The sequence below is a fragment of the Lepus europaeus genome, chromosome 10, assembly GCF_033115175.1.
Source record: "Lepus europaeus isolate LE1 chromosome 10, mLepTim1.pri, whole genome shotgun sequence".
Classification (NCBI taxonomy): domain Eukaryota; kingdom Metazoa; phylum Chordata; class Mammalia; order Lagomorpha; family Leporidae; genus Lepus; species Lepus europaeus.
Genome location: NC_084836.1, coordinates 104402862 through 104429538, shown reverse-complemented (window position 1 = coordinate 104429538; position 26677 = coordinate 104402862). Strand labels below are relative to the sequence as shown.

The 26677-nt window shown below is 51.3% G+C and overlaps 1 protein-coding gene across 1 annotated transcript in view; it reads left to right on the top strand.

The window, feature by feature from the left end:
• The window catches only part of MROH8 (maestro heat like repeat family member 8), a 61254-nt gene that overhangs the window by 12103 nt on the left and 22474 nt on the right, over window positions 1–26677 (top strand). Inside the window, exons 4-10 of the mRNA XM_062204172.1 lie at window positions 188–310; window positions 14099–14178; window positions 15112–15256; window positions 16396–16491; window positions 17634–17738; window positions 23760–23895; window positions 25881–25999. Of these exons, the coding sequence (XP_062060156.1) occupies window positions 188–310; window positions 14099–14178; window positions 15112–15256; window positions 16396–16491; window positions 17634–17738; window positions 23760–23895; window positions 25881–25999 (804 nt within the window). The remainder of the gene's footprint in view (window positions 1–187; window positions 311–14098; window positions 14179–15111; window positions 15257–16395; window positions 16492–17633; window positions 17739–23759; window positions 23896–25880; window positions 26000–26677) is intronic.

Genomic DNA, 26677 nt, shown 5'->3' with positions numbered 1-26677 from the left:
CGAGGCAGGCCCAGGAGACAAGGGACTCCACCGAAACCCCTCTAATCTATTCGTTGCTTAGGATAAAAGACTTATATTGGACTGAATGAGATGCCAGATGTCTAATACAGTCCAAGAAGCTTTTCAGAAGTCTTCTAGCAAGATTATGATGTATAATTGTGTTTTTATCATTTTTTCACAAATTCAGGATGAACATGCAAAGCTGACATTCCTGAGATCTTTGTCTTCTCTCAGCCAAAGCTTACCTTATGATGAAACCACAGAGTCCTTCATTCACAGCCACGTGGACGACATCGGGCGAGTCCTGAGTGTGAGTGTTGCAGCTTATCTCAGATTGTTGTGGCCGTACTAGCTTGGTGACTTGGCCAACAGATTTTTTGTGGCTTTATCTAGGTTATGAATTCTTTTGGCCTCTTCTCATTTCAGTATCTCTGCAGGGAGGAGAAATACTCAGGGGTCCCTCACAAATATAATCACCCTGGAAAACCAGTTAGAAGAGGAGTCCTAAAAAGGAGAGGAGCAGCATTTAACTTTCTCAACAAGGGCAATGCTGCCTTCTCATTACTCTTTATTGTTTGGAAGCAGACTGCAATCAAATGGATAGGTTTAAAACATTCCAGCTCTATATACACCCCTTTTGTTTGTTTTGATTTATAAGGCATAGCAACCAAGAGAGAAAGAGATATCATTCATCTGCTGGCTCACTCCCCAAATGTCCGCACAGCCAGTGCTGAGCCAGGCCAAAGGCAGAGGCCCAGAACTCTGTCCAGGTGTCCCACATGTGTGATCTGAGTACTTGCGCCATCACTTGCTGTCTCCTAGGGTCTGTGTTAGCAAGAAGCTGGATCAGAAGCAAAGGACTCAAACCCAGGTACTGGGATAGGGGATGCAGGTGTCCTCTGTGGCAGTTTTGTTGGACCTCTCAGTTGCAGAGATGCCCACTTGCTTGGGAGGACGCCCAAAGATCCAGACTCCAGACCAGTTGATGCAAAAAGCACGAGGTTTTTATTGAACGTTTGCGCAAACGGGCCCCCACCTCAGGCAGTGAGGAGCCCTGAGCGGCAGTTTCACACAGGTTATATAGGCAATGAATTAGCATATTCCTAATGCGCATGCGTAGGATTGGTCAGTTCAGAGGGACAATTAGCATACCGGAGAATGCTGAGGGAGAGTGCTGAGGGAGAGTGCTGAGGGAGAGTGCTGAGGGAACGTGCTGAGGGAGAGTGCTGAGGGAACGTGCTGAGGAGAGTGCTGAGGAGAGTGCTGAGGAGAGTGCTGAGGGAACGTGCTGAGGGAGAGTGCTGAGGAGAGTGCTGAGGGAACGTGCTGAGGGAGAGTGCTGAGGGAGAGTGCTGAGGAGAGTGCTGAGGAAACGTGCTGAGGGAGAGTGCTGAGGGAACGTGCTGAGGGAGAGTGCTGAGGGAACGTGCTGAGGGAGAGTGCCTAGAGACTCTCCGAAGGGGAGTGGCAGCTCTGCTCTGGGCATGCCTAGAGGTTCTCTGAAGGGGATTGACTTTTCCTTCCCAGAGAACGTCCTGCCCGCTGGACTCTAGGGAACATCTAACCTCTTAAGAAGCCCCTGATATCTGCCCAGGCCTAGTTTCTTGTCCCTCTTCCCCATAAGGGTCCTTCATTCCCTCCTTTTCTTTTTGCAAAGATTTTAATCCTAAAATCTATTGGACCGGCCTGGGGAGAGCCTGCCTCACTGGAGGGAGGGAACTCTGTTCTTGCTGGACTGGGTTGGGTTCCACGTTAACAATTGTGGAGCATGGGGATTGGAAAAACAATGGGGAAAGGCCAGGAACATCACAAATATTAAACAGTTTTTGAAAGTCTTAGCTTGAGTGGGTTCTGAGTGCGCTGGAGCTTCCATTTGGCTGGTCTATCCGGATCCTCGGGGCCCTGGGGAGGTGGTGCTCGCTTCACGTGTGAGGCGTGGACCCAAGCAGCGATTCCGTCAACCTTGAGAGCGGTGGGAGTTGTCAACAGCACAGTGAAGGGGCCTTTCCACCGGGGCTCTAGAGTCTTAGATTGGTGCCTTCAGACATACACAGCGTCTCCGATTTGGAAAGGATGTGGGATGGTTGTCGTCTTGGGTTGGTAGGCTGCTGCAAGAGGTTTCCAGACCTGGTTCTGGATGATCTGGAGCGCTCTCAACCGGGCCTGTAATTTAGGGGCATCGGCAACGGAGTCACTGGCAAGGTCAAGCAAGCCTGCTACTGGTGGGGGCCCTCCATAAAGGATTTCGTATGGTGTCAGCCCGCAATGAGAGGGCGTGTTTCGGACCTGGAACAACACCATAGGGAGGAGTTGGACCCAGTCTTTAACGCCAGTCTCCAACGCTAATTTGGTCAAGGTCTCTTTAATTGTTCTGTTCATTCTTTCTACCTGTCCTGAACTTTGGGGTCTATAGGCACAGTGCAATTTCCAATTTATGCCTAATGCTTTGGCCACCAACTGACTTACCTGGGAGACAAACGCTGGGCCGTTGTCGGACCCGATTACCTTAGGCAAGCCGAACCGGGGGAAGATCTCCTCTATGGTCTTCTTGACGACCACCCGGGCGGTTTCCCGTTTTGTGGGGAATGCCTCAGTCCATCCGGAGAAGGTGTCTACAAAAACTAGAAGATACTTATTCCCATAACTGCCCGGCCTTATCTCAGTGAAATCGACCTCCCAGTTGATTCCTGGTCGGTCTCCTCTTACCCTAGCTCCCTCCGGGAGCTTGAGGTGTCTGGCATTTACCTTGGCACACGGAACACAGGATTCAGTCACCTGCTGGACTAAAGAGTCAAGTCCGGGGATATAATAAGACTGCCTATCTTCCTGTAAGACTGCTTTTAGCTTTTTGTGTCCCAAATGAGTCCATTGATGGAGGCTGGTAATTATTTCTTTAGCCAATTGGTGTGGCAGGACTATTTTCTCTCCGAGCCTCCAAACCCTTATTTGTTCATCATACTCTGCACCGAGCCGCTGGATCGTATCTAAGTCTTGGTCCGAATAGAGGAAAGGTGGTTCCCTCGATACTTGGGTGGGCTCAGTTGTCTTTAACGGGAGCACCTGTTGGCTCAGGGCTGCCGCCCTAGCGGCCTCGTCTGCCATCCTGTTTCCCCTTGCTACGGGGTCGTCTCCTCGTTGGTGCCCGGGGCAATGGATTATACTCAACCTTTTGGGCAGGAACAGGGCCTGTAGAAGATCTAGGATTTCCTGCTTATTTTTAATGTCCTTGCCTGCCGAGGTTAAGAGGCCCCTTAGCCGGTATATCTCCCCATGTACATGGGCAGTGGCGAATGCATACCGACTGTCTGTGTAAATGTTGACCTTTTTGTCTTGTGCCAGTTTTAAAGCTTGAGTTAAGGCTATGAGCTCGGCTTTTTGAGCAGAAGTTCCAGGCTTTAAGGCACTTGACCAGATAACAGTTTTTCCATCCACCACCGCTGCCCCAGCCCTCCGCTCACCGTTCTGTAGAAAGCTGCTCCCATCCGTGAACCAGGTCATTTCGGCATCCAGCAGAGGCTGGTCGGTTAGGTCTTTTCGGGTGCCGTGGGCCTCAGCCAGGATTTGGTGACAGTTATGGATTACCTGGGCCTGGGGCCCCAGTTCCGGGAGCAGGGTGGCCGGGTTTAAAGAGGTGGCAGTCCCAAACCGGACCCGCTCTGAGTTTAATAACATAGTCTGGTAATGAGTTATCCGAGCATTTGAGAGCCACCGATCTGGTGGCTGTCGGATAACTGTCTCCACAGCATGAGGTGCCACTACGGTGAGAGGTTGGCCTAGAGTCAATTTGTCCGAGTCTTTCACCAGAACTGCCACGGCCGCTATCATGCGGAGGCACGGAGGCCAGCCGGCCGCTACATTGTCTAGCTTTTTTGAAAAGTATGCCACCGGCTTTTTCCAGGGTCCAAGCATTTGTGTTAGCACTCCCTTCGCCACTCCCTTGTTCTCATCCACGTATAATGTGAAGGGCTTGGTCATATCAGGGAGGCTCAGGGCTGGGGCTGACAATAGGGCCTTTTTTATGTTGTCAAACGCCCGCTGTTGCTCTTCTCTCCATTGAAAGGGAGCATTGGACTTCGTGAGGGGGTACAATGGGGCTGCCAGCTCCGCAAACCCAGGAATCCAAAGGCGGCAGAATCCCGCACTCCCGAGGAATTCCCGCATCTTTCTGGCATCGGTGGGGGGTGGAATTAGAGCAACCACCCTTTTTCGGCTCTCTGTCAGCCACCGTTGCCCTCCTTCTAGGAGGTAGCCTAGGTAGGCCACCTGTTTCTGACATATTTGGGCCTTTTTCGCGGAGGCTCGATAGCCCAATTCCCCCAGTCTCTGTAGCAGGGCCCCGGTACCTTTTAGGCAGTCCTGCTCAGTTTCAGCGGCAAGGAGGAGGTCGTCCACATATTGCAGGAGGACCAGGTCCAGATGGTTGACTCGGAAGTCGGCCAAATCTAGGTGCAGAGCTTCGTCAAACAAGGTAGGCGAGTTTTTAAATCCTTGGGGCAACCTTGTCCAGGTGAGTTGTCCTGAAAACCCGGTCTCTGGGTCTTTCCACTCAAAAGCAAAGATGGATTGGCTCTGAGGGCTCAGTCTTAAACAAAAGAATGCATCTTTTAGATCTAACACAATGTACCATACGTGGGTCGGAGGCAAGGTACTTAGCAGATTGTAGGGGTTGGGCACTGTGGGATGCATATCCTCCGTTCTCCTGTTAACCTCCCGCAAGTCCTGTACCGGGCAGTAGTCACCCGTACCAGGCTTCTTTACTGGTAGTAGGGGGGTGTTCCAAGGTGAACGACAAGGTTTTAAAATGCCTAGGTGTAACAGTCTCTGGATATGTGGCCGGATACCTTCCTTAGCTTCCTTGCCCATCGGATATTGACGAACTGACACGGGAATGGCCGTGGGCTTCAGATCTATGATCAAGGGAGGCCGGTTGATGGCCAGCCCTATTCCCTCAGTCTCTGCCCAGGCCTGAGGAAAACCTGTGAGCCACTTGGGGTCCAGGGGAGCCATGGTGGACGAGGGCCTCTCGAATAATCGGTGTTCGTCCTCCAAGCGTAGTGTTAATACCTGGAGGGGCCGCCCTCCTGAGTCTGTGATGGTAGCTCCTTTCTCATGGAAGTGAATTTGGGCTCCTACCTTCGAGAGTAGGTCCCTGCCCAGGAGGGGGTAGGGGCAGTCTGGCACTAGTAAGAATGAGTGTGTCACAAGTCCTGTACTCAACTGGACCTCTCGATTGGTTGTCCAGCGATATAACTTCCCTCCAGTTGCCCCCTGAACCCAGGAAGTCTTGGAGCTTAAAGGCCCTTTTTCTGAAGTCAGTACCGAGTGCTGGGCTCCCGTGTCAATCAGGAAGGTTACCGGTCTGCCCCCCACTTCAAGGGTTATCCTGGGCTCAGGGGGGGGCTCCTGGCCCTGACTCACCTAATCGTCTTCTTTCAGGGACAGGATTGGAACTGGTCTCTTCTTTGGTCCCTGTGGTTTCTTCGGGCAGTCTTTGACCCAGTGTCCTCTTTCTTTACAATAGGCACATTGATCTCTTTCCACCCGAGGCTTTCGTTTGTCTCCCAAGTCCCTATTCTGTCCTGGTCTACTCCTTTCTGTATCCTGCACTACGGTGGCCAAAATTCTACTAAGCTCTCGATTACGTCTTTTGTCTCTTTTGTCTTCCCTTTCCTCCTGCTCCTTGCGGATCCTTTCCTCTTTCTCCTCTCGGGTCTCCCTTTTGTTGTAAATCTTTTCTGCCTCCTTCATTAAATCTTGTATAGTATACCCCTGAAGCCCCTCTAGCCGCTGCAATTTATTGCGGATGTCCGGCGCTGACTGTCCTATAAAGGACATGATTACATCTCCCTGCCGGTCCTCTGCCAGGGGGTCAAACGGGGTGTACATACGGTAGGCTTCCATTAATCTTTCTAGGAAGCCTGCTGGCGTTTCCTCAGCCCCCTGCACTACTGCACGTACCTTGGCCAAATTGGTGGGGCGCTTTCCAGCCCCTCTGAGACCCGCAAGGAGAATCTGGCGGTAAAGACGAAGTCGCTCCCTACCAGCAACGGTGGTGTAGTCCCAATCAGGACGGGTTAAGGGAAACGCCTCCTCGATTTCGTTTGGCAGTAGGGTCGGTCGGCCATCTGCTCCAGGGACGTTTTTCCGTGCCTCAAGGTAGACACGCTGCTTTTCCTCAGTAGTGAGGAGGGTCTGCAGAAGCTGCCTACAATCATCCCAGGTGGGCTGATGAGTCAATAAAATTGACTCGATCAGCCCAGTCAGAGCCTGGGGGTCCTGAGAGAAAGAGGGGTTATGGGTTTTCCAATTGTAAAGATCGGAAGCAGAAAATGGCCAGTACTGCATCTGGCCAGCCACCGAACGAAGAGGAAAGGCCTGTGAAGTCCAGACGCTTCCCGAGCCCCCTGCCTGCCCCCGACGGAGGCGCAGGCGGCTGGAGGGCGGGGAAGGCACTGAGACTTCTTCCCCTGCCCTCGTGGAATCAGGGGATGGTGCAGAAGGTTGCACATCCCGCTCTGGTTGTTGTGGGGGTTCCTGCGGGGGAGCAGGCTGGCCGGGAAGATAGGGTGGGGGAGAGTCAAAGAGCAGAAAGTCCTGATCAGCCGGAAGAACCGGTGGCTTGTCAGGTTTTGGATCTCGAATCTCCTTCAGAGGGTATAGGGAGGAGGTTGGCACAACCGGGATAGGAGGAGGGGGTATCGGGGAGGAAGGTATTAAAGGAGTTGGGGATGGCCGAGGAAGGGGTAACGGGGTCCGTATGGGCTCCGTCGGGAAGGAGAAGGGTTTTATCCAGGGAGGGGGGTTACGTGAAAGATCCTCCCACGTGGTAATGTAGGGCACCTGATCAGGGTGTCCATTGGATCCTGGCTGAAAGACTCGCGCCTTAATCTGTAAAATAATATCGAGGTTAAAAGTGCCGTTCCTTGGCCAGCCGACCTCAAAGGCCGGCCACTCTGAGGAACAGAATTTTGCCCATTGTTTCCTTTTAACCTACACTGAGAGGTGGCGCGCGCGTTCTCGAACGTCCTTCCAGTGATCTAGAGTGAGACTTAAAGGGGTGGTTATTTGTTGACCCATGGGTGCAAGGATTTCAGCCCATTCAAAAAGAATAGCCAATGCACAGACACATAAAACAAACAAGACAAACCACATGGCACCAGATCTAGGACAAATCGAACGCTATTGCGCTATTTTTGGGAGCGGCTGCCTGACCAGCCCTCCCTGGGAAGGAGGGAGACTTGGTCTCCGACCCACCTCCAGACCACCCCGGGAGCGTCTTCCGGGGGAATGGACCGAGGGTTTCCCCTTCTGGTCTCACAAACCAGAGCGTCCTCCGGGGAACGGACCAGGGGTTGCTGGGCACGCCTGCCTCCCCCACTGGTCTCACAGAGTCAGGTACTGGCCAGTCAGAACACTCAAGACGAAGAACAACAAACAGAAAACACTTAATCGTACCTCCAACTGGTCCTCAGGGAATGGATCTGAGGGCGACCTAAAATCCCCGTACGGGCCACCAAATGTTGGACCTCTCAGTTGCAGAGATGCCCACTTGCTTGGGAGGACGCCCAAAGATCCAGACTCCAGACCAGTTGATGCAAAAAGCACGAGGTTTTTATTGAACGTTTGCGCAAACGGGCCCCTACCTCAGGCAGTGAGGAGCCCTGAGCGGCAGTTTCACACAGGTTATATAGGCAATGAATTAGCATATTCCTAATGCGCATGCGTAGGATTGGTCAGTTCAGAGGGACAATTAGCATACCGGAGAATGCTGAGGGAGAGTGCTGAGGGAACGTGCTGAGGGAACGTGCTGAGGGAGAGTGCCTAGAGACTCTCCGAAGGGGAGTGGCAGCTCTGCTCTGGGCATGCCTAGAGGTTCTCTGAAGGGGATTGACTTTTCCTTCCCAGAGAACGTCCTGCCCGCTGGACTCTGGGGAACATCTAACCTCTTAAGAAGCCCCTGATATCTGCCCAGGCCTAGTTTCTTGTCCCTCTTCCCCATAAGGGTCCTTCAGTTTAACTGCTGTGCCACAGTGCCTGTCCCCCGCCTCTGCCTCGCTATGCCTGTGTGTCTTTGAGAAATAACTTAGCTTCTCAATGACTCAATTTCATCATCTACAGAAGAAGAACAGCTGCATCTATTTCTCCATGCTATTGTGTTTATTTAGTAATAAATAAATGTAAGCCATTAGCCTGATCCCTAACACATATCATACATTCGAGAAGCATGCTTGTGTTATTGTTATGATTGGATTTGTCCTATTTGTATGTACTCCAGCCACACTCTACCATCAGCTCCCCCATTCATCCCCTTATTAAGTCCCTGATCATTCCAGGCATTGGAATTGGGACAACAAAGTTTTCTCTAAAGTTGGGGTTACTTCAGTTTCTCTAAAGCTCTCAAGTTCTGATTCTGAGATTGCATATATATTCTAGAATTCTAAGTTCTTTCTTTCCATTCCACAGATCTGTAAGCTGATTAGATTGATAATTAACTTTTTATTTTATTATTATTTTTATTACTAGAAAGGCAGAGTTAGGGGAAAAGAGAGAGAGAGAGAGAGAGAGAGAGAGAGAGAGAGAGAGAGAGAGAGAGAATCTCCCGTCTGCTGGTTCATTCCCCAAATGGTCACAATGGCCAGGCCTGGGCCAGGCTGAAAGCCAGGAGCCACGCTCTTCCTCTGGTCTCCCATGTGAGTGCAGTGGCCTAAACACTTGGACTATCTAATGCTGATTTCCCAGGCACATCAGCAGGGAGCTGGATTGGGGTACACCCAGGTCTCCAACTGGCACCCATATAGGATGTTGGTGTTGCAGGCAGTGGCTTTTCCCACCACACCACAACACCAGCCCTAGTTTTTAAAACTAAAGGCTAACCAGCTAGTTAGTTACATTAAATAATGAAGAGATATCAAGAGTCTTCCATACCTTGAACCCTATGGTACTTTGATAAAGTTTACAAATTTCCTTGGAAACTTAAATCCTTGTCCTCTAAGAATCTATAGTCCATCCGGAAGTGACCACACTTCAAATAGTAAATATGGTGAGAACCATTTCAAACAGTATGTCAAAAAGAGCAAAACGGAGCCAGCATCATGGCACAGTGGGTTAAACCACTGCTGTGATGCAGCACCCTGTATTGGAGTGCTGGTTTGAGTCCTGGCTGCTCTGCTTCCTATCCAGCACCCTATTAATGTGCCTGGGGAAGCACAGCCCAAGTCCTTGGGCCCCTGCACCCACGTGGGAGACTTGGATGAAGCGCCTGGCTCCTGGCTTCGTATTGGCCCAGCTATGGCCAGTGCAGCCATTTGGGGAGTGAACCAGCAAATGGAAGATCTCTCTCTCTCTCTCTCTCTCTCTCTCTCTCTCTCTCTCTCTCTCTCTCCCCTTCTTTCTCTCTGTCACTCTGCCTTTCAAATGAATAAATAAATAAATCTTAAAAAGAATAGAATTATATACTGTAGACAGGAATTAACTCAGTTTTCTACTTGGCTGTCAGCTTTGGGAAAAGGGTTGAAGGCAGCCACAGGACCCAGCCAAGATAGCATGTTGCCCGAGTTTCACATCCCCTAGAATTGGCAGCTGTGGGTTTCCACATGGTTCTACCAGCCTGCTCAGAAAATCCACAAATGCAAGTCTCAAACAATAGAAGCACGCTAAGCAGCCCCACACTGTGTTTAGATCTGTCCAGCCAGGAGTAAAATGCCCACAACAGGTTTCAACCAAAGTAATGGGCTGATGAGGAGTTCGGCCTAGAAGACTTGAGGGTAGCCAATGTCCATGAGAAAATAAGGTGAGTTACTGCATCGTTGTACAAGTCCACAGAATCCCTGGAGGCGCACGTGCAGGACCTAAAACGGTGCAGCTCCCAGTGGCCTAGCGGAGACACAGTACTGCTGAAGAACTCAAAAAGATGACAGAGTCAGCGGCGTCACAGAGAGAGAACCTGAAAGCACTTCTCAGTCTTCTTGTGACCCACACCAGTGTATGGATCTTCAGTATCCAAATAAAAAAAAGCCAAGGATGCCGAGAACGGAACATGAAAAGGAAAGAGGAAAAAGCCTGTTGTGTAGCCTCACCAAAGAGGACTTATAATTCCACACGTGGAGAGATGCTCCGTCACTGTGATAGGGGAAAGCAAATGAAAACCCAAGAAGACTCAACTGCACACCTGCTAGAGCAGACAAAATAAAAAAGCATGGCAGTGCCAGACGGTGAGGGTGTGGAACAGCCAGAACTCTCCCGCTTGGAGGTGATGGGAATGTGCTGGAATGGCACAACCACTTTGGAAAACAGTTTGGCAGTTTCTTTTTCTTTTTTTTTTTTTTTTTGACAGGCAGAGTGGACAGTGAGAGAGAGAGAGACAGAGAGAAAGGTCTTCCTTTGCCGTTGGTTCACCCTCCAATGGCCGCCGTGGCTGGCGCACCACACTGATCCGAAGCCATGAGCCAGGTGCTTCTCCTAGTCTCCCATGTGGATGCAGGGCCCAAGCACTTGGGCCATCCTCCACTGCCTTCCTGGGCCATAGATAGCAGAGAGCTGGCCTGGAAGAGGGGCAACTGGGACAGAATCCGGCGCCCCGACTGGGACTAGAACCCGGGGTGCCGGCGCCGCAAGGCGGAGGATTAGCCTATTGAGCCGCGGCACTGGCCAGTTTGGCAGTTTCTTAAAAGGTTAAATGTACATGTAACCATATTCCATTCCTAGCTAAAACAAAGCACATTTCCACCCAAAGATGTAGACACAGATGTTCCCAGCAGCTCTCTATGTAAGGGCCACTCGCTGGAAGCGACCCACATGTCCATCAGCAGGTGGATGGATAAGCAATTTGTGTTATATATCCAAAAAATGGAATATTGCATAGGAATTAAAAGGAAGGAATTGTTAATATACACGACAGCTTAGATGCACTTAAAAATACTTATACCTAGTGAAAGAAGCCAGAGCCAAAAAAGCTTATATTACATGATCCTCTTTATAGAAAATTCTAGAAAATTCAAACTGAATGTGAGAAGATTCAAGCTAGTTATAGTGACTATTGGTTGCCTGGATGTAAGAGTGGAGTGGGGAGGAGCAGGAGGGAGGAATTAAGATGTGGATATTGCAGCATAGAGTGGATATTGTGGCTGTAACAGCACATTAACACAACCAGAATTGTCCTTAGTGGCTCCTTACCGCCCCTCCGCAGCTTGGGCTCCATTCTCATTTTGCACCTGGTGTCCCCCATAGGACCCTTCCTCCCTTAGGTCACTTGGCTTCTCTGAACCTCAGTAGTCCCACCTGGAATAGGGAACCAGCATTATCTGTCTGGCTCTTTTCAAGAACTTTGAGACAAAACGTCTCATTTTTGAAGATTAGTTCATAGGATTGGCATCCCAAGAAAAAATTTTTGAAGGATTGGTTGAAATTTTTCTTGGGGCAAGCAGCAAAGATTGACTCTGACTCAGGTGCAAAAGAAAGATTAGAAGATGCTGGAATATCTGACTCTGAGGAGGAGCTTTGACGCCTCCAGCTGTGCAAGTTCCAGGACAGCTCCAGGGTGGCTGGCCTGCCATCACCGTGACCAGAGCCTGCAGTGGCTCCCAGTCCATGTCTGTCATCCTGGAATGTGGCTGGCCCAGCCCGGGTCTGCTCGCCGGCCCTGCAGCAGTTGGATATGTCTAGAGGCAGAGGTGTGTAGTAATGCTCCCACTCTGGACCTCCCTTCCTATGTGTTTTCCCAGAGAGAAATGGTGACTGCTGTGATGTCGGCAGCCACCCCAAGACGTTCCTACTACATACATGTTCTACAGACAGGAAATCAGCCCTCACTTCTCAGTTCTTGCAGTGGCTAGCATAACTGTAAGCAAATAATAAGCCAGGAGCTTCTTCCAGGTCTCCCACGTGGGTGCAGGGGCCCAAGGACTTGGGCCATCTTCTACTGTTTTCCCAGGCCATAGCAGAGAGCTGGATCAGAAGAGGAGCAGCCAGGATGTGAACCGGCGCCCATATGGGATGCTGGCACCGCAGGCAGCAGCTTTACCTGCTATGCCACAGCGCCGGCCTCTGAACTTAATTTTAAACACTAGAATGCTAGGAGTGGCGGTGACTTAGATGGCGAGGTCCTTGCCGTAACTTGGTGGGTAGAGCTCAGGGATGTCTGTTAAGACTGAAGACAGAGTCTCATGCTTTGTCCCTCCCAGATTGTAAAACCATAACAATTAATGAGCTCTTTGAGGAAATAAGTAAAGGAAGAAGAGCAGCAGGCTACCAGCAAGGCCTGAGTCAGACCAGAGCTGGAGAATGAGGAGAGAACTCAGAAAGAGCACGAAAGCGTTCCCAGGAATATTTTATTGAGAGCTTCCTGCCTCCTAGGCCCTGAGCTAAGTTCCTAGTGAGGTCTTTTTTGGTGTCAGGGGAGAAGCCTGGGCCAGGAAGCAAGTGAATCTTGAAAATCAAATCTTCCACATACTGGAGAGAATGTTCTCTCTGTCCATTGTCTGTTCCTTTATATGTGCTTCCATCACCCCCCTTAAGTAGCTCTCTCTGTTACCCTGTCCAAAGGGACCCGAACTCCCCATTCGTCTGCTTTCTCCTCTTAGAAGACTAGCCATGAAGCTGGTGCCGGCATCCCATATGGATGGCCTGTTCGAGTCCCAGCTGCTCCACTTCCAGTCCAGCTCTCTGCTATGGCCTGGGAGAGCAGAAGAAGATGGCCCAAGTCCTTGGGCCCCTGCACCCACATGGGAGATCTGGCAGAAGCATCTGGCTCCTAGCTTTGGATTGGCCCAGCTCCTGCCTTTGCGGTCATTTGGGGAGAGAACCAGCGGATGGAAGACCCTCTCTCTCTCTGCTTCTGCCTGTCTGTGATTCCACCTTTCAAATAAATAAATAAATCCTTAAAAAAAAGGTGACTAGCCACACCGAGCTGGAAGCCTGCTGTGGTTTGACCAGGAGCTGGCTCCCCAGCTCGTGCAGGTGTTTAGTCCCCAAAGTCACGGTTAGTGGTGTCAGCAAAGCGGGGCGGGGGGGACCTCATCCAAGTCTGGTGTTCAGGAGGTGGGCCTGGTGGGAGACCCTGAGGACACCGGAGGCATGCCCTTGGGAGGCAGTTCTCCCGAGAAGGCTGCTTGCATCAGTGCAGGCTGGGCCTAGCCGTTCTCTCTTGCTACGTCCGTTCCACCACCCACCACCAGTGGGGCTGCCAGACCTCCAGAACCGTCGGCCAAGATGAACTCCTTCTTCCTTAAGTAGCTTCTTTCAGGCATTTGTTACGGTGATGAAAAGCTGACGAATACACAGCTCTTTGTCCCAACTCCAGATTCCGGAGAGAGGGAGAGGATCTAAATGATGTTGGTCTATTCTTGGACAGATGAACTGGAGCCAGTGAGACAGGATGACTGACTTAGCCGAAATGTGGCTGTGAGACGCTCATTCCTACCGGCTGAGGGCAGTTCCCAGAGAGCCTGGGCAGCCCAAACAGTGAGGGTTCTCCTACAGGAGTTTATCCTTCTCACATCCGCTCCCCTGGATATTCTCATTTCCTCCTCCAGGTAAGGAAACTCGGGCACAGGAGGCTGAATAGCACTCAAGGCCACGCAGTGCGTGGTGGCGCCAGCGCCCAGGCCGAGGCGCTGCCTTGCTCCCACGTCCCCGTTTCTCCCTGTTGCTGCCGATCCTCCCGCACAGCAAGGCAGCCTGCCCTCTGCCAACTTGTAAACCGGAAACGTACCCCTTCCCCAAGACAAGCCACTCAGAGTCACGTTGGGCATGCCAGCAGAGGTGACTGGTTTAGTATAAAGAGGAGTTAAAATGCCTCCACTAGGGGTAATCTCTAGTAGTAAAAACGATGAGTGACGGACACTAGCGAGTGTTGAGGGATCCTAGGTTTTCTGAAGCAGCTCCGTGAGTACTCATGGTCTCCGGACGAAGGTAAGTCGTGCCATTACCGTTTTCCCAAAGGAGCAAGCTGAGGCACAGGCAGAGTAGGTGAGTGCGTCAGCTCCAACAGTGAGAGGCAGAGGAGAAGCCAGCTGCCAGCAGGCCACCCTCATCTCTGAGTGCTTCTGGCCCAGGAAGCTGGGTGGGTCTCCCCTCTCTCAAGCTCTTTCCCTCTCTACAGGTACTGGTGCAAGAGGAGTCCCTGCACTCTCTGTTCAGCCCCGTGCGCCAGGAGATCTTTGTCCTCATTGCTGGCCTCAGGTGACACACGTACACACACCCATCCCACTTCCTCATTCCAAGCCAGTGCCAAAGCCGACTGATAGCATTCCATATATTGTTTAAAGATTGATTGATTGATTGATTTGAAAGTTAGAGAGAGAGAGGGAGAGAGAGGTCTTCCATCTCCTGATTCATTCCCCAGATGGCTACAAAGGCTGTGGCTTGGGCCAGGCCAAAGTCAGGAACCAGGAGCTTCAACCAAGTCTCCCATGTGAGCGGCAGGTGCCCAGGCTTTTGGGCCATCATTAGCTGCCTTCCCAGACACTTTAGCAGAGAGCTAGGTTGGGAGTGGAGCAGCCAGGATTTGAACCGGCACTCACATGGGATTCTGGCATCGTAGGCGGTAGCTTAACCCGCTGTGCCACGCCAGTCCCGTATACCATATTTTTAACTTTTGAAAATGATTTAGGTAGGGAAGGGGAAGCCAACTCCATTGTTTTTGTGTAAGGACTTTGATTTCATGTATGCTACCATCCGTATCTGAAAAACCTAATCAGCACCTTTTTGGAGTCCACTTTTGTCCCAGGTATAGTGTACAGTGCAAAGTTACTCCCATGTGTGCCGTGTGGCAGGAGAGTTCCAAGGTCCCAGGAGTTTGCAAGGGCTCCCTGCTGTTTGCCTCCCTCGGCAGGTTTGTCCCTCAGTGACTCAGCCAAGGAGGCCTGTGGTTAAAAAGTGTCTGACCTGGCTCCGTCCTCTTCCCCCCCGAATTCAACTGCAGGAGGCTGTGTTAGACAGGCAGGCTGAGCTGCAGGAAGTGGCCTCTGGTCTTTTTGTGAGATTTATCTGGACAGACTGACAAGCTATGCCTTATCTCCTCCCTTCCAGTCCAGTCCACCCTTCCCTTTTCAAGTCCTTTGGTCCCTGTTTGTCCATTGTCAAATCAAACCTGCCATTCCTGAACTGTCTTAGCTACCAAGATGTCCATCTGCTGTGTGGGTCTGAAGACCGAGCTGACTTGTTCAGTCTGATCACCAGAAGTCTCATCACTCTGCCCTCCACGAGGACTCTTACCCAGCTGCAGGAAGTTATGCCAAACAGGCCCTACAGCTTAGAGGTAACTCATGCTCTGCCTGAGTAGCTGCCCAGCCACCGGGCCAGCTGATCTTGGCCTTTTGAAGATGTCTTTGTAAAACTGCTGGATTGATTGGTTTGGAGACACAGAGTTCCCACCCACTGGGACATTCCCTAAATGCCCACAATTTCTGTGGGGCAAAGGTAAAGCCAGGAGCTGGGAATTTAACTTGGGTCTCCCATATGGGTGGCAGGGACCCAACAACTTGAGCCACCATCTGCTGCCTCCCTCTATCTGCATTCTCAGGATGCGGGAGTCTGGAGCCCACGTCGGGCCTCCAACTCTGGCATTCTGATGTGGACCCAGGCGCCTTAACGGAAATTTTAAGCACTAGGCTAAATACATGGCCTTGAAGGTGCATTTGACATTTTGAAACTAGAAACAATTTAAGCTAAGTCCAGTGAATAAAGCAGGTGATTAAATTAGATAGCAGCGTGCACATACACCCCCTTCATTTGTCTTCTTTCCATCCTTCTTATGTTTAACACGTATTTGCTGCAGGGTTGCCGTGCTAAGCACTGCGTAGGCGGTGTGAATACAGCAGTACACGTTCTCACACGTGGCGCTCACATTCTAGCACAGAGGCAAAGCATCAATGATATGTTGGCTGATAAGTGTCTGCTTTTATGAAAAATAAATAAATAAAGCAGAGACAGAGGAGGATAAGGGGTATTGTGGTTGGCAGGTGCAGGGGTGTTTTACACAGGGCGACTGGGGAGCCACCTGCTCAGGTGAAGAGACGAGGCATGGGTCCGTGTGGAGGAGCAGCTCTCAGCCAGAGAGAAGAGCAGGTGCCAAGACGCCAATTGACTCCCTCGGCTTGTAAATTTGTGGTGAAGCAGTTACCAAAGAGGACTTTATTCTCCTCTGTTTCAAGATCTCAGAGTCAGAAGTCAACTTTAAAATATCTTGATGACTCGTAAATAGCCAGTTACCTGTGGACCCAGTTGTGCCGAGGCGTCCGTGTGAGATGAAGGTTTATTCTGTTTCACCTCATGCCACAACCAGGGTACTTTTCCCCTGGCCCTTTGAGTAGGGTCTCGGGATAAAGAGAGGCGCCTTGAAAGCAGGGCTTGGGAGCCTGGCTGTGGGGAAGCCCCGCCGACTCTGTCCTGGTTCAGTCTCTCTACAGGCAGACCTTCCAGGCCTTCTCGGAGATGCTCCAGAGCCTGGTGGTGAAAGACCCACATTTGGAAAATCTCGATGCCATTTTTAAGGTAAACAAGATACCAGGGGAGAATGGGGAACTATTCCTCCTATCAGCTGGTGGGGGGGGGGGGGGGGAACGTGGAAGCATTCTGTCTCGGGCAGCAATGTAATAGTTACGAGTATCAGCGGTCGGCTTTACGTCGGACTTGAGTTCAAGTTCAAACTCTGCCCTTAGTCAGGTGTAAGTCCTTCCGCAAGGAGCTTGTTCTCTCCGAGTCTGATGTCCTCACTTGTGCGTGAAGATAATAATTCCTTTGAGTGTCGAATCAGTGGCCTTCACAACGGTTGCTACCCTTAGTCCTTAAATTACAATTCCCTGCTGGCATAGAAGGTTCGTCATTGAACAAAGAGCAGTCAGCTTGATGAACTAGCAAACAGGCAGCCTCCTATCAGGTGGGACTCAGAGCGCACACAGCCACCTGCCCCCACCTGCAGCTCTGCCAGTGCCTTTCTCTCGCTAGGGATTGATTCACTGCAGTGTGTTACCGCCGTGCAGGCTTCCTGCTTGCCTGCCCTTTTCTTTCAGATACACAGAGAATCCAGAAAGGGATGACCCTCTGAGCTGCCATGAGTCATTTGCACCCAAGTACAGATGCAGTTATCCTAGTTGCCCTGGCCTTAGCATTCTCTCTCCCAGCTCTCCTTTGTGTCCTGGCCAGATTCGATTTCACCGCTTTATCTAGGTGTACTCTGTACTTTCCCACCCCTGCAGCTCAGCTCACGCCACACCTTCTACCTGAAACGCCGCCTTCCATCCGAGCAGCACAGGTGCTACTGCTCCGTGAAGCTGCCCCAATGTTCGGGTGGATGCAATTCTGTACCCCCAGAGTTCTTGAGTGGTGCATCAGGAGTTTTCTTCCTTCCCAAGGCAGATAGGAAAGGGCCTGAGTACAATACAAAGTAGAATAATTAAATGAAGAGACTGGGAGGAAGGGAAAGTAAGCATAGAGAAGGAGCTCCCGTGGAAGCGAGGCCTTGCTGCCCCGCTTGTCCCACCACTTCCGTTTCTAACCCAAACTGCTTTATCTTAGAGGACAGCACGTCCGGACGCAGGAGTCACGTGGACCTTGTCTCCCCACGGTTTCCTGCAGGCAGGTTCAGGTGTTAGCCCAAATCCTCCTGGTAAACCATCTGGCCTCTTTTTCTACAGCACATGGACCCCTGGCTGCAGTCGGTTGTAGACCACGAACGGGAACGGGCCACGGCCAGCATGGCCCAAGTGCTCAAGTGCTTGTCCAGACACCTCAGCCTCAAGGTGAGCAGCCAAGGAAGACCGCCCCGAGGCCCCTGCCCTGCCTGCTGCCCCTCTTAGTCATGACTCCCCAGGCCGGGTTAGGTGTCCCCCCATGCTCCTTAGTGAGGGCTGTTTGCGTATCTGCGCCTCTCCTAAAGTGGGAGCCGCTTGAGCCCAGCCATCCCCTTTCCTCAGCACAGGAGCTGGGACTTAGTAAATAGTTCCCGATGAGCGAGTAGAGAAATAAATTCGGAGCACACCGGAGGGCCCGCAACGGCCCTGTCTCTGTGCAGCGCTGGCTTTGAAAAAGTGAGGCCTGGAAAGCAAACTTGAGTGAATCAGCTCAGATAGCGCGGCTTCCCAGGGAGAATGGTGCGGCGACGCCTTTGCAAATCCTCGCCCTTCTCTCTGTCACTCTCCCACTGCTCAGCTGTCCTGAATCTCCTCCCAAAACTTCTGAAAAGAATTCCATGAAACTAAGACCCTCCTTCCTGGACCCGTTCCCTTTCTCCCACGCAAGCCCCTCCTTCTGCTTCCCTGAGCTGGTCTGCTGGCGCCTGGTCCCCTGCTCTCCGGCCGGCCGGCCTGTTTGCAGTCTGCGTGCCCAGCGAGGCCTGGGGCTTGGGAGAGAAGAGGGTGGGGTAGCACAGCCAGGTCCTTAAGTCAGAACCCTCCTGAGAGTATTGGTTCTTGGTGCAGATGCGCTGGAAGCCGTGTTTCAGAGGTTACGCCCCACCTCCTTCCTTCCTTCTTACACTGAAAAGGCGCAAGAGCTCCCTACTGCTCCGGTGGACACCGTCCTCGGTCCTCAGTGTGCTGCTGCTTTCTGTGCAGTGAATGGAGGCTTTCAATGACTCCCCTGTTCTGATAGCAGCAAGGCGTTGTTCCGCCCTCTGCGTGCCTCAGCCTCGAACTCGAACTCAGACCGAATGAGAAAAGCACTCAATGAGCTCCTCCTGTATACACACCCTTCCCCCAGCTGCCGGGGCTCTTCCCTAGCCTTGCCTTTCCCAGGGAGAGGTGCTAATGTTGGGGTGCTTAACCTGAATGCCCTTGGCACCTGGTGAGCATCCCGTTATGTGAAGAATTTTCTCCAGTGCAGCCTTCAGGATTTTTCTGAGGAAGGTCCATTAGCATTTCGTTAGTCAACTCTATTGAGGTATAGGTATGAACAATTAAATCTACCCCATTTAATTGTACAGTTCAGTGAGTTGGACAAGTGTGTATTCTCTAGGTCCCTGAACTTTTTCATATTCTCAAAGGAACCTAAGGAAGAAAAAAGAGAATGTTAAAGAAGCACTGGGAACACAGTTCTGCAGTGGCCATTTTTTGTCTTAATAAAAGGTTATGCTGGCCAGAGTTGTGGTGCATCAGGCTAAGGCTGACATCCCATGTCAGAGCATCTGTTCAAGTTCCAGCTGCCCCACTTGTGATCCAGCTCCCTGCTAATGCCCCTGGGAAGGAAGCACGAGCCCCTGCACCCACGTGGGAGACCTTGATGGAGCTCCTGGCTCCTGGCTTTAGCCTGCCCCAGCCCCAGCTGTTGTGACCATTTGGGGAGTGACCAGCAGATGGAAGATCTGTGTGTCCCTCTGACTCCCCCCTACCCCATGGCACTCTGCCTTTCAAATAAACAAATGAATCTTTTAAAATATATTATGAAAACAGATGTGCTTATTATTAGCAGTTGTAAATATATTTTTAGGAAGCAAAAGAAAGGAGCCCAGCATTGTGGTACAGCAGGTAAAGCTGCTGCGTGCAATGCTGGCATTGAGCATGGCCACCAGTTTGTGTCCCAGCTATTCCACTTCCATTTCAGCTCCCTGCGAATGGCCTGGGAAAAGCAGTGGAGGATGGCCCGAGTGCTTGTAGCCTACACATATGTGGGAGGCCCTGAAGAAACTCCTGGCTTCTGGCTGTTGGCTTGGCCTATCCCAGCCTTGACCATTGCAGCCGTCTAGGGAATGAACCAGCAGTTGTAAGATCTCTCTCTGTCCCTATCTTCCCTTTTCTCTCTCTAATGCTGACTTTCAGATAAGTAAATAAATATTAAAAGAAAAGAAAAGGAAGAGAAATTACTGGCTTCTTGTTGTCATTCAGAGATGTGCCCCCTTAACATTCTCATTTGTTCTGTCCAGTGGTTTTGTGCATTATTATTGTGGGTGATCCCCCTTCTATTCCATCCAATTTATTCTCTACTTGTAGCCAGAGTTATCTTTCTTCTTTTACTTCACACCGGGCTGCCACTGTGGCTCCCTGGGTTACGGTGCTGCTTGCAATGCTGGTATCCCGTATGAGCACTGGCTCAAGTCCCAGCTGCCCCACTTCAATCTTGCTCTGTGCTAATTCTCCTGGGAAAGCAGAGGAAGATGATCCAAGGCACCTCACTTTGACCTGACCAGCTCTAGCTGTTGTGGCCTTTTGGGGAATAAACCAGAGGATAGAAGATATCTCTCTCGCTCTCTCTGTAGTTCTTTCAAATAAATAATCTTTTTTTTTTTTTTTAGCTTATTCACTTAAGAGAGAGCTCCCATCCACTGGTTCACTCCCCAGATGCTCACAATGACTAGGGCTGGGCCAGAGCCAAAGGCAGGTGCTGGGAACTCAATCCAGATCTCCCATGTGGGTGGCAGGAATTCAGTTACCAAACCTATGGAACACAGGCACTGAAGCAGCATCTTTACCACCAGGGTACATGCCTGCTCCAGGGCTCTCTTCTTAAGACCCACGTCACTCCTTTGCTTTCGTGGCGTATTGTCTGTTTCCCCCCTTTTTGATTTCTGCTCCCCATATCATTCTTTGGATCCAGCAATTTCCAGTTGTTAGAACATGTGGTCTTCAGGGGTCTGGCTCCTGCCTGCCCTCTGCACCCGCTGACTTCACGCCAGCCACGTGAGCCTCCTGACCACAGAGAGCTCTTCTTGCCTCCCAGCCTTTGCACTTGCTGCCCACCCTCCCCACCTCTTCACACAGCAGCCCCTCCGCATGCGTTAGTGCTCAGTTCAAACGTCTGCACCTTGAAAAGGCCTTTGCGAACCACCAACAGGTCTGCCCGCACTGTTTCCTCACTCTTTTTCCTTCTTAAGGACTCTTAGGATCAGGGTGATCTGGTTTGATTATTCCATTATTGATTGATTATCTATTTCCCTCCAGTAGAATAAATGTAAATTCCGCCAGGACTGCGTTTGCCCCCGTGCCTGGCACAGACTCTGCCACCTGGCTGATGCTCCGTCAGGTACCTGTTGAATGAATGGGAGTCAGCCTGTATCCCTTCTCTGCTCCCCGCTCCCCACGGCTTCCTGTCTCACTCAGGATCAATGCAAGATCCTTACAATGGTAGCCTGTGAGTGGCTGCCCCATCTCGACCTTCCTCTCCTCCTCTTTCCTTTTCTCTCGTTGACTGTGTTTCAGCCAGCCTGGCCTGCTTACTGCTCCTCAGTAACCCCACACACTGCCGTCTCAGGGTCCTTTGCACCTGCTGCTCTCTCCTTCTGAAATACCCTTCTCCCAGGTGGCTACATGGCTAAACCCCTCCTTCCAGTGTTAGTGAGGTCTTCCTTGACCTTTTAAAAAAAAAAAAAAAGATAAAAGATTTACTTATTTATTTGAAAGGCAGGGAGAGAGAGAGGGAGGGGGAGAAGGAGGGGGAGGGGGAGAGGGGGGGAGAGAGAGATCTTGCATCTGCTGGTTCATTCCTCAAATGGCCACAATAGCCAGGGTTAGGCCAGACCAAAGCCAGGAGCCAGGAGCTTTATCCAGATCGCCCACATAGGTGCAGGGGCTCAAGGACTTGGGCCATCTTCTGCTGCTTTCCCAGGCCATAGCAGAGAGCTGATCAGAAGTGGAGCAGCCAAGACTCAACCAGCACTCATATGGGATGCTGGATCTGCAGGTGGTGGCTTTACCCACTATGCCACAGCACTGGTCCCTTTCTTGACCTTTAAAACAAGAATTCCTATCCTTTTCCCCTGCATTTTCCTTCATCATAATGTGTACCCCTATTTGATACCATATATATATATATATATATTTTAAAGATTTATTTTTATTTACTTCAAAGAGTTACAGAGAGAGTTAGAGACAGAGAGAAAGGTCTTCCAATCCACTGGTTCACTCCCCAAATGGCTGTGACAGCTGAAGCTGGACCGTTCCAAAGCCAGGAGCCAGGAGCTTTGTCAGTGTCCCCCACGTGGGTGCAGGGGCCCAAGCACTTGGGCCATCCTCTGCTGCTTTCCCAGGCACATTAGTAGCAAGCTGGATCAGAAGTGGAGCAGCGGGACTTGAACCAGCACCCATGGGATGCTGGCGTCTCAGGCAGTGGCTTTACCCACTGAGCCACAATGCTGGCTCCTAAATGCTAAATCTTAATTTTGCATCCAACTTTTTCACTTAGCATAATAACACATTTGCTAGTATTATAAATCTTTCAGATACTTGATTTCTGATGGTTATAGCCACAAAGTGGCTGTACCATAATCCTCTTTGCTAGTATTAAGTGATCATTTCCCAAATGTGGTCTTTCCAAACAGCGCTAGCATGAACATCTTTAGGCACAAAGCTTTTTCATTTTTCAGATTGTTTACTTGGGTTGGAATTTGCTCCATGGAGTGCCATCTGCTGCATGCAGTGTAGCTACACGTGTCCAGTGTTTACCCTTCCTGGCGAGGGTGAGCTGGGGGTGGCTGCACCCCGTCTTCCTTCCAGATTCCAGCTTCCTGCTGATGCTGACCCCGGGAGGCAGCTGAGTCCCCACCACCCACATGGGAGACCCAGATTGAATGCTAGGATCCCAGCTTTTGTTTTTTAATTCATTTTATTTATTTGAGAGGCAGAGTGACAAAGAGAGGGCACTTAAGGCACCTTCCACTGCCTTTTCGGGCAGGGAGCTGGATCGGAAGCAGAGTAGCAGGGACTGGAAGCAGCACTCTAGTAGGGGATGCTGGCATCGCACGCAGAGGCTGAACCACTGCACCACGGTGTGCCGCTGCCTCTCAGGCAGCGCCCCGGCGCGTCTCAGAGGGGGTAGAGGAGTGATGGGAGGCGCAGGGTGGCGCTGGAGACCAGCCAAACGCTTTACTTTTCAAGCAAGTTATACAGAGCCTGGTCCGTGAGCTTTCACAGGGAGGCTTTGTTTTCCTCAAAACTGCAACACAAGTCAGTAAGAACTCTAGGCTGTGGGAGAGGAAACGCGGAGACATGATCCACAACACCGAGAGAGGAGGGTGCCATGCGCCTCTCACACAGCCAACGCAGCGTTGTGCGGGACTAGGACCGAGTTCACTGTGTTCGGTGCCCTCTTCACTTCCTTACGGGTCTGTGGGCCACCTGCACACACAGAGCCTCAAACTTGTCTTGTTCCCAACAACAGTGCCAGCCCCCAGGCTCCCAGCTTTGGCCTGCCCCAGCCCCAGCTGTTGTAGGCATTTGCAAAACATGAACTAGAGGATAGGAACTCACTCACTCACTCTCTCTGCCTTCTCTCTCTCTCTCTCCCCCCACCTCCGTATCTCTTTCAAATCAAATAAGTAAGTAACTACTTTTTATAGAAATATTCGTCCTGAGGCCAGCGCTATGGCACAGCAGGTTAAAGCCCCAGCCTGCAGCGCCAGCATCCCATATGGGCACCAGTTCAAGTCCTGGCTGCTCCACTTCTGATCCAGCTCTCTGCTGTGGCCTGGGAAAGCAGAAGATGGCCCAAGTCTTTGGGCCCCTGTACCCGCATGGGAGACCCGGAGGAAGCTCCTGGCTCCTGGCTTCGGATTAGTGCAGCTCTGGCCGTTGCAGCCATCTGGGAAGTGAACCATCGGATGGAAGACCTCGCTCTCTCTCTGACTCTACCTCTCTCTGTAACTCTGTCTTTCAAATAAATAAAATACATCTTTTAACAAATTTTAAATTAAAAAAAATTCGTCCCTCAGAGATCGAAGGGTTTAATGGGACCTTGCACTTCTCTTATGGGGGTAGAAATGGCGTCTCAATAAGTCCACTTGAAGGCACAAATGAACCTGTATCTTGAGGGTATTTTTTTTCCTTCTAAATCAGCTTCCGCTGCAGTTCCAGAGACTTGGCCACCTCGTGGCCATGATGGCTCTGCTGTGTGGGGACCCGCTGAAGGAGGTGGCCGAGGAGGCAGCCGAGGGCACGCACCACCTGCTGCACATCACCCTGAGGCTGAAGTGTAAGGCCCCACGGAAGGCCGCGCCGGCCTGCCTCAGTCCTCTCGCGCCCTCACCCCCATGCTCTGGAAAGATTTCCTGGTAATCCAGCAGCAGACAGGTGCATGTTCCAAAGGCAGAAACGTGGCGACTCGGGCCGAGTCGTTAGAGCTGTGACTCATCAGCCGCCTGCAGGGCCATGGCAGGCCAAACAAGCGGCCTGGGAGCAGGTGGGAGATTTGAGCTTAGTTGCAAGTGGGAGAGCTTCTTGCCATCATTTGGGCCTCATTCACTTATTTATCCCATCAGTGTTTAATTATTCTTTACTCAGCAATGCCTGGAACACAAGTGGTCCCAGTCCCAGTCTTAAAGACAGGTGGTGGGGCCGGCGCCGTGGCTCAACAGGCTAATCCTCCGCCTTGCAGCGCCGGCACACCGGGTTCTAGTCCTGGTCGGGGCTCCGGATTCTGTCCCGGTTGCCCCTCTTCCAGGCCAGCTCTCTGCTATGGCCCGGGAGTGCAGTGGAGGATGGCCCAAGTGCTTGGGCCCTGCAGCCGCATGGGGGACCAGGATAAGCACCTGGCTCCTGGCTTTGGATCAGCGCGATGCGCCGGCCACAGCGGCCATTGGAGGGTGAACCAACGGCAAAGGAAGACCTTTCTCTCTGTCTGTCTCTCTCACTGTCCACTCTGCCTGTCAAAAAAAAAAAAAAAAAAAGACAGGTGGTGGAGGGAGGGAGGGTCAAAGACTCAACAAACAATAGTTGTTCCCAGCTAAGATAGACGTTACCAAGGGAACTTACAGGGACCACGAGTGAAAACCACATCTAGTGATGGGGTTCGGGAAAGGTGGCTCTGAAGAGAAACATCAGGCAGAGAGAGGAGCACAAAGGCCCCCCCCCCCAAAGTCAAAGAGTGAGTCCCTGGCCTCCCCGCTGGAAGGAGGAAGGCAGGGAAGGCTGCCAGCTCAGCACCTGGCTGTGTTCTCATCTCAGATTCCTCCATCCCCACCTGAAGCTGCCCTGCCCTGGCTCTTTCATGCCACTGTTAGAGAAACTCTGCCCTTCCCTAAAGCAACCGTCCCGCCTTTGGCCACCTGTGAGTATGAACAGTGTCTACCCAGATCCACAGCCGAGGAAATACAACTGATGTTGATTCAGCAAATATTTATGAAGCACTTACTCTTCTAGGGTCGCATCTGTAAACAAGACCGACAAGGTCCCTGGTCCCTGGGAACTTATTTTCTAGTTGGAGAGACAGATCCTCATCCCAGGGCTCAACGACTTCCCATAGATCAGTTTCCAGCAATAAAACACGAGAATTAACAAGGCAAAGAGTTCTTATTTGGGAATTACCAGACAGTATAGAATAGGGCAATTTTTGGTGGGTGCTGAGTTTCACAGAGAGATGCTCAAACTTACTCACCAGTGGGGAAATGAGGAAGTGTGCCCTGTCCCTACTCACAGATTGCCCAAAAGCTCTGCTCTCCCAAAACAGTCTTTTTCTTTTGGTTCATTCTTTACGTTGCCCTGCAAGCAAGGGGAAGCAAATCCGCCTTCAGATGAACTCACACTAGCTGCATCCAACATTTTTGTTCAAGTGAAAAAGACAAGAGAATAAGATCTTGAGACCCACTTTGAACTGGAAATCGGCTGGACTTGTAAAATCAAGAAGAAAAAATCAGGCTTGCATGTACAAGTCCAGCAGTTAAACACCCAAGTCCCACATCCCAATACCTGGCTTAGAGTCCCAGCTCTGACAGCTTCCTGCTGATGCAAACCCCGGGGAGACAGTAACGATGGCTTGAGCAGTTGTTCCTGCCATGCACGTGGGAGACCTGGATTGGGTTCCCAGGTCCCAGCTTCAGCCCTGGCCCAGGCCCAGCCATTGCAGAGGGGAGGTTTCTTTGTCTGTGTGTGTCTCTCTCAAATGATTAAAAAAAAAAAAAAAAGCAAACAACAACAACAAAACCAGAAAAACAAGGTAATTTTGTCATCTTTTTTACTTAGACATCACGCATGACAAGAAAAATCACCAAGGCTTGAAAAACGCGTTGAAGAAATGCCGAGGACTCCTGGAGCTGTACAGTATTAAACAGTTCTACAATTGTCCCTTCAAAATTGCCCAGGTAACCGGAACAGCTGCGCACACGGAGACGGGCAGCGTGATTCGTTCGTGCAAATGTAAAATGGCAAAATCCACTTTGGGAGACTTTCTGGTGGTCTCTTACAAAGCTCCCCAGGCGAGACTGCCCAGAGAAAGGGAAACTGAGGCCGGCGCCGTGGCTCAACAGGCTAATCCTCCGCCTTGCAGCGCTGGCACACCGGGTTCTAGTCCCGGTCAGGGCACCGATCCTGTCCCGGTTGCCCCTCTTCCAGGCCAGCTCTCTGCTGTGGCCCGGGAGTGCAGTGGAGGATGGCCCAAGTGCTTGGGCCCTGCACCCCATGGGAGACCAGGAGAAGCACCTGGCTCCTGCCATCGGAACAGCACGGTGCGCCGGCCACAGCGCGCTACTGCGGTGGCCATTGGAGGGTGAACCAACGGCAAAAGGAAGACCTTTCTCTCTGTCTCTCTCTCACTGTCCACTCTGCCTGTCAAAAATAAAATAAAAAAAATTAAAAAAAAAAAAAGAAAGGGAAACCGAGGCACTGTGCCGGTGACTCCTCCGCGCCTCGCCCTCTTGGCTTAGTGCATTAGCTCAGCCTCTCAGGGAGGCCAGCATCACGGGATTTCCCATCAGCCTAGCTCCACTCCCACTCCCACACGCTACCAGCCTCCTGTGCGTGTAAACTCTTGACACAGAGAG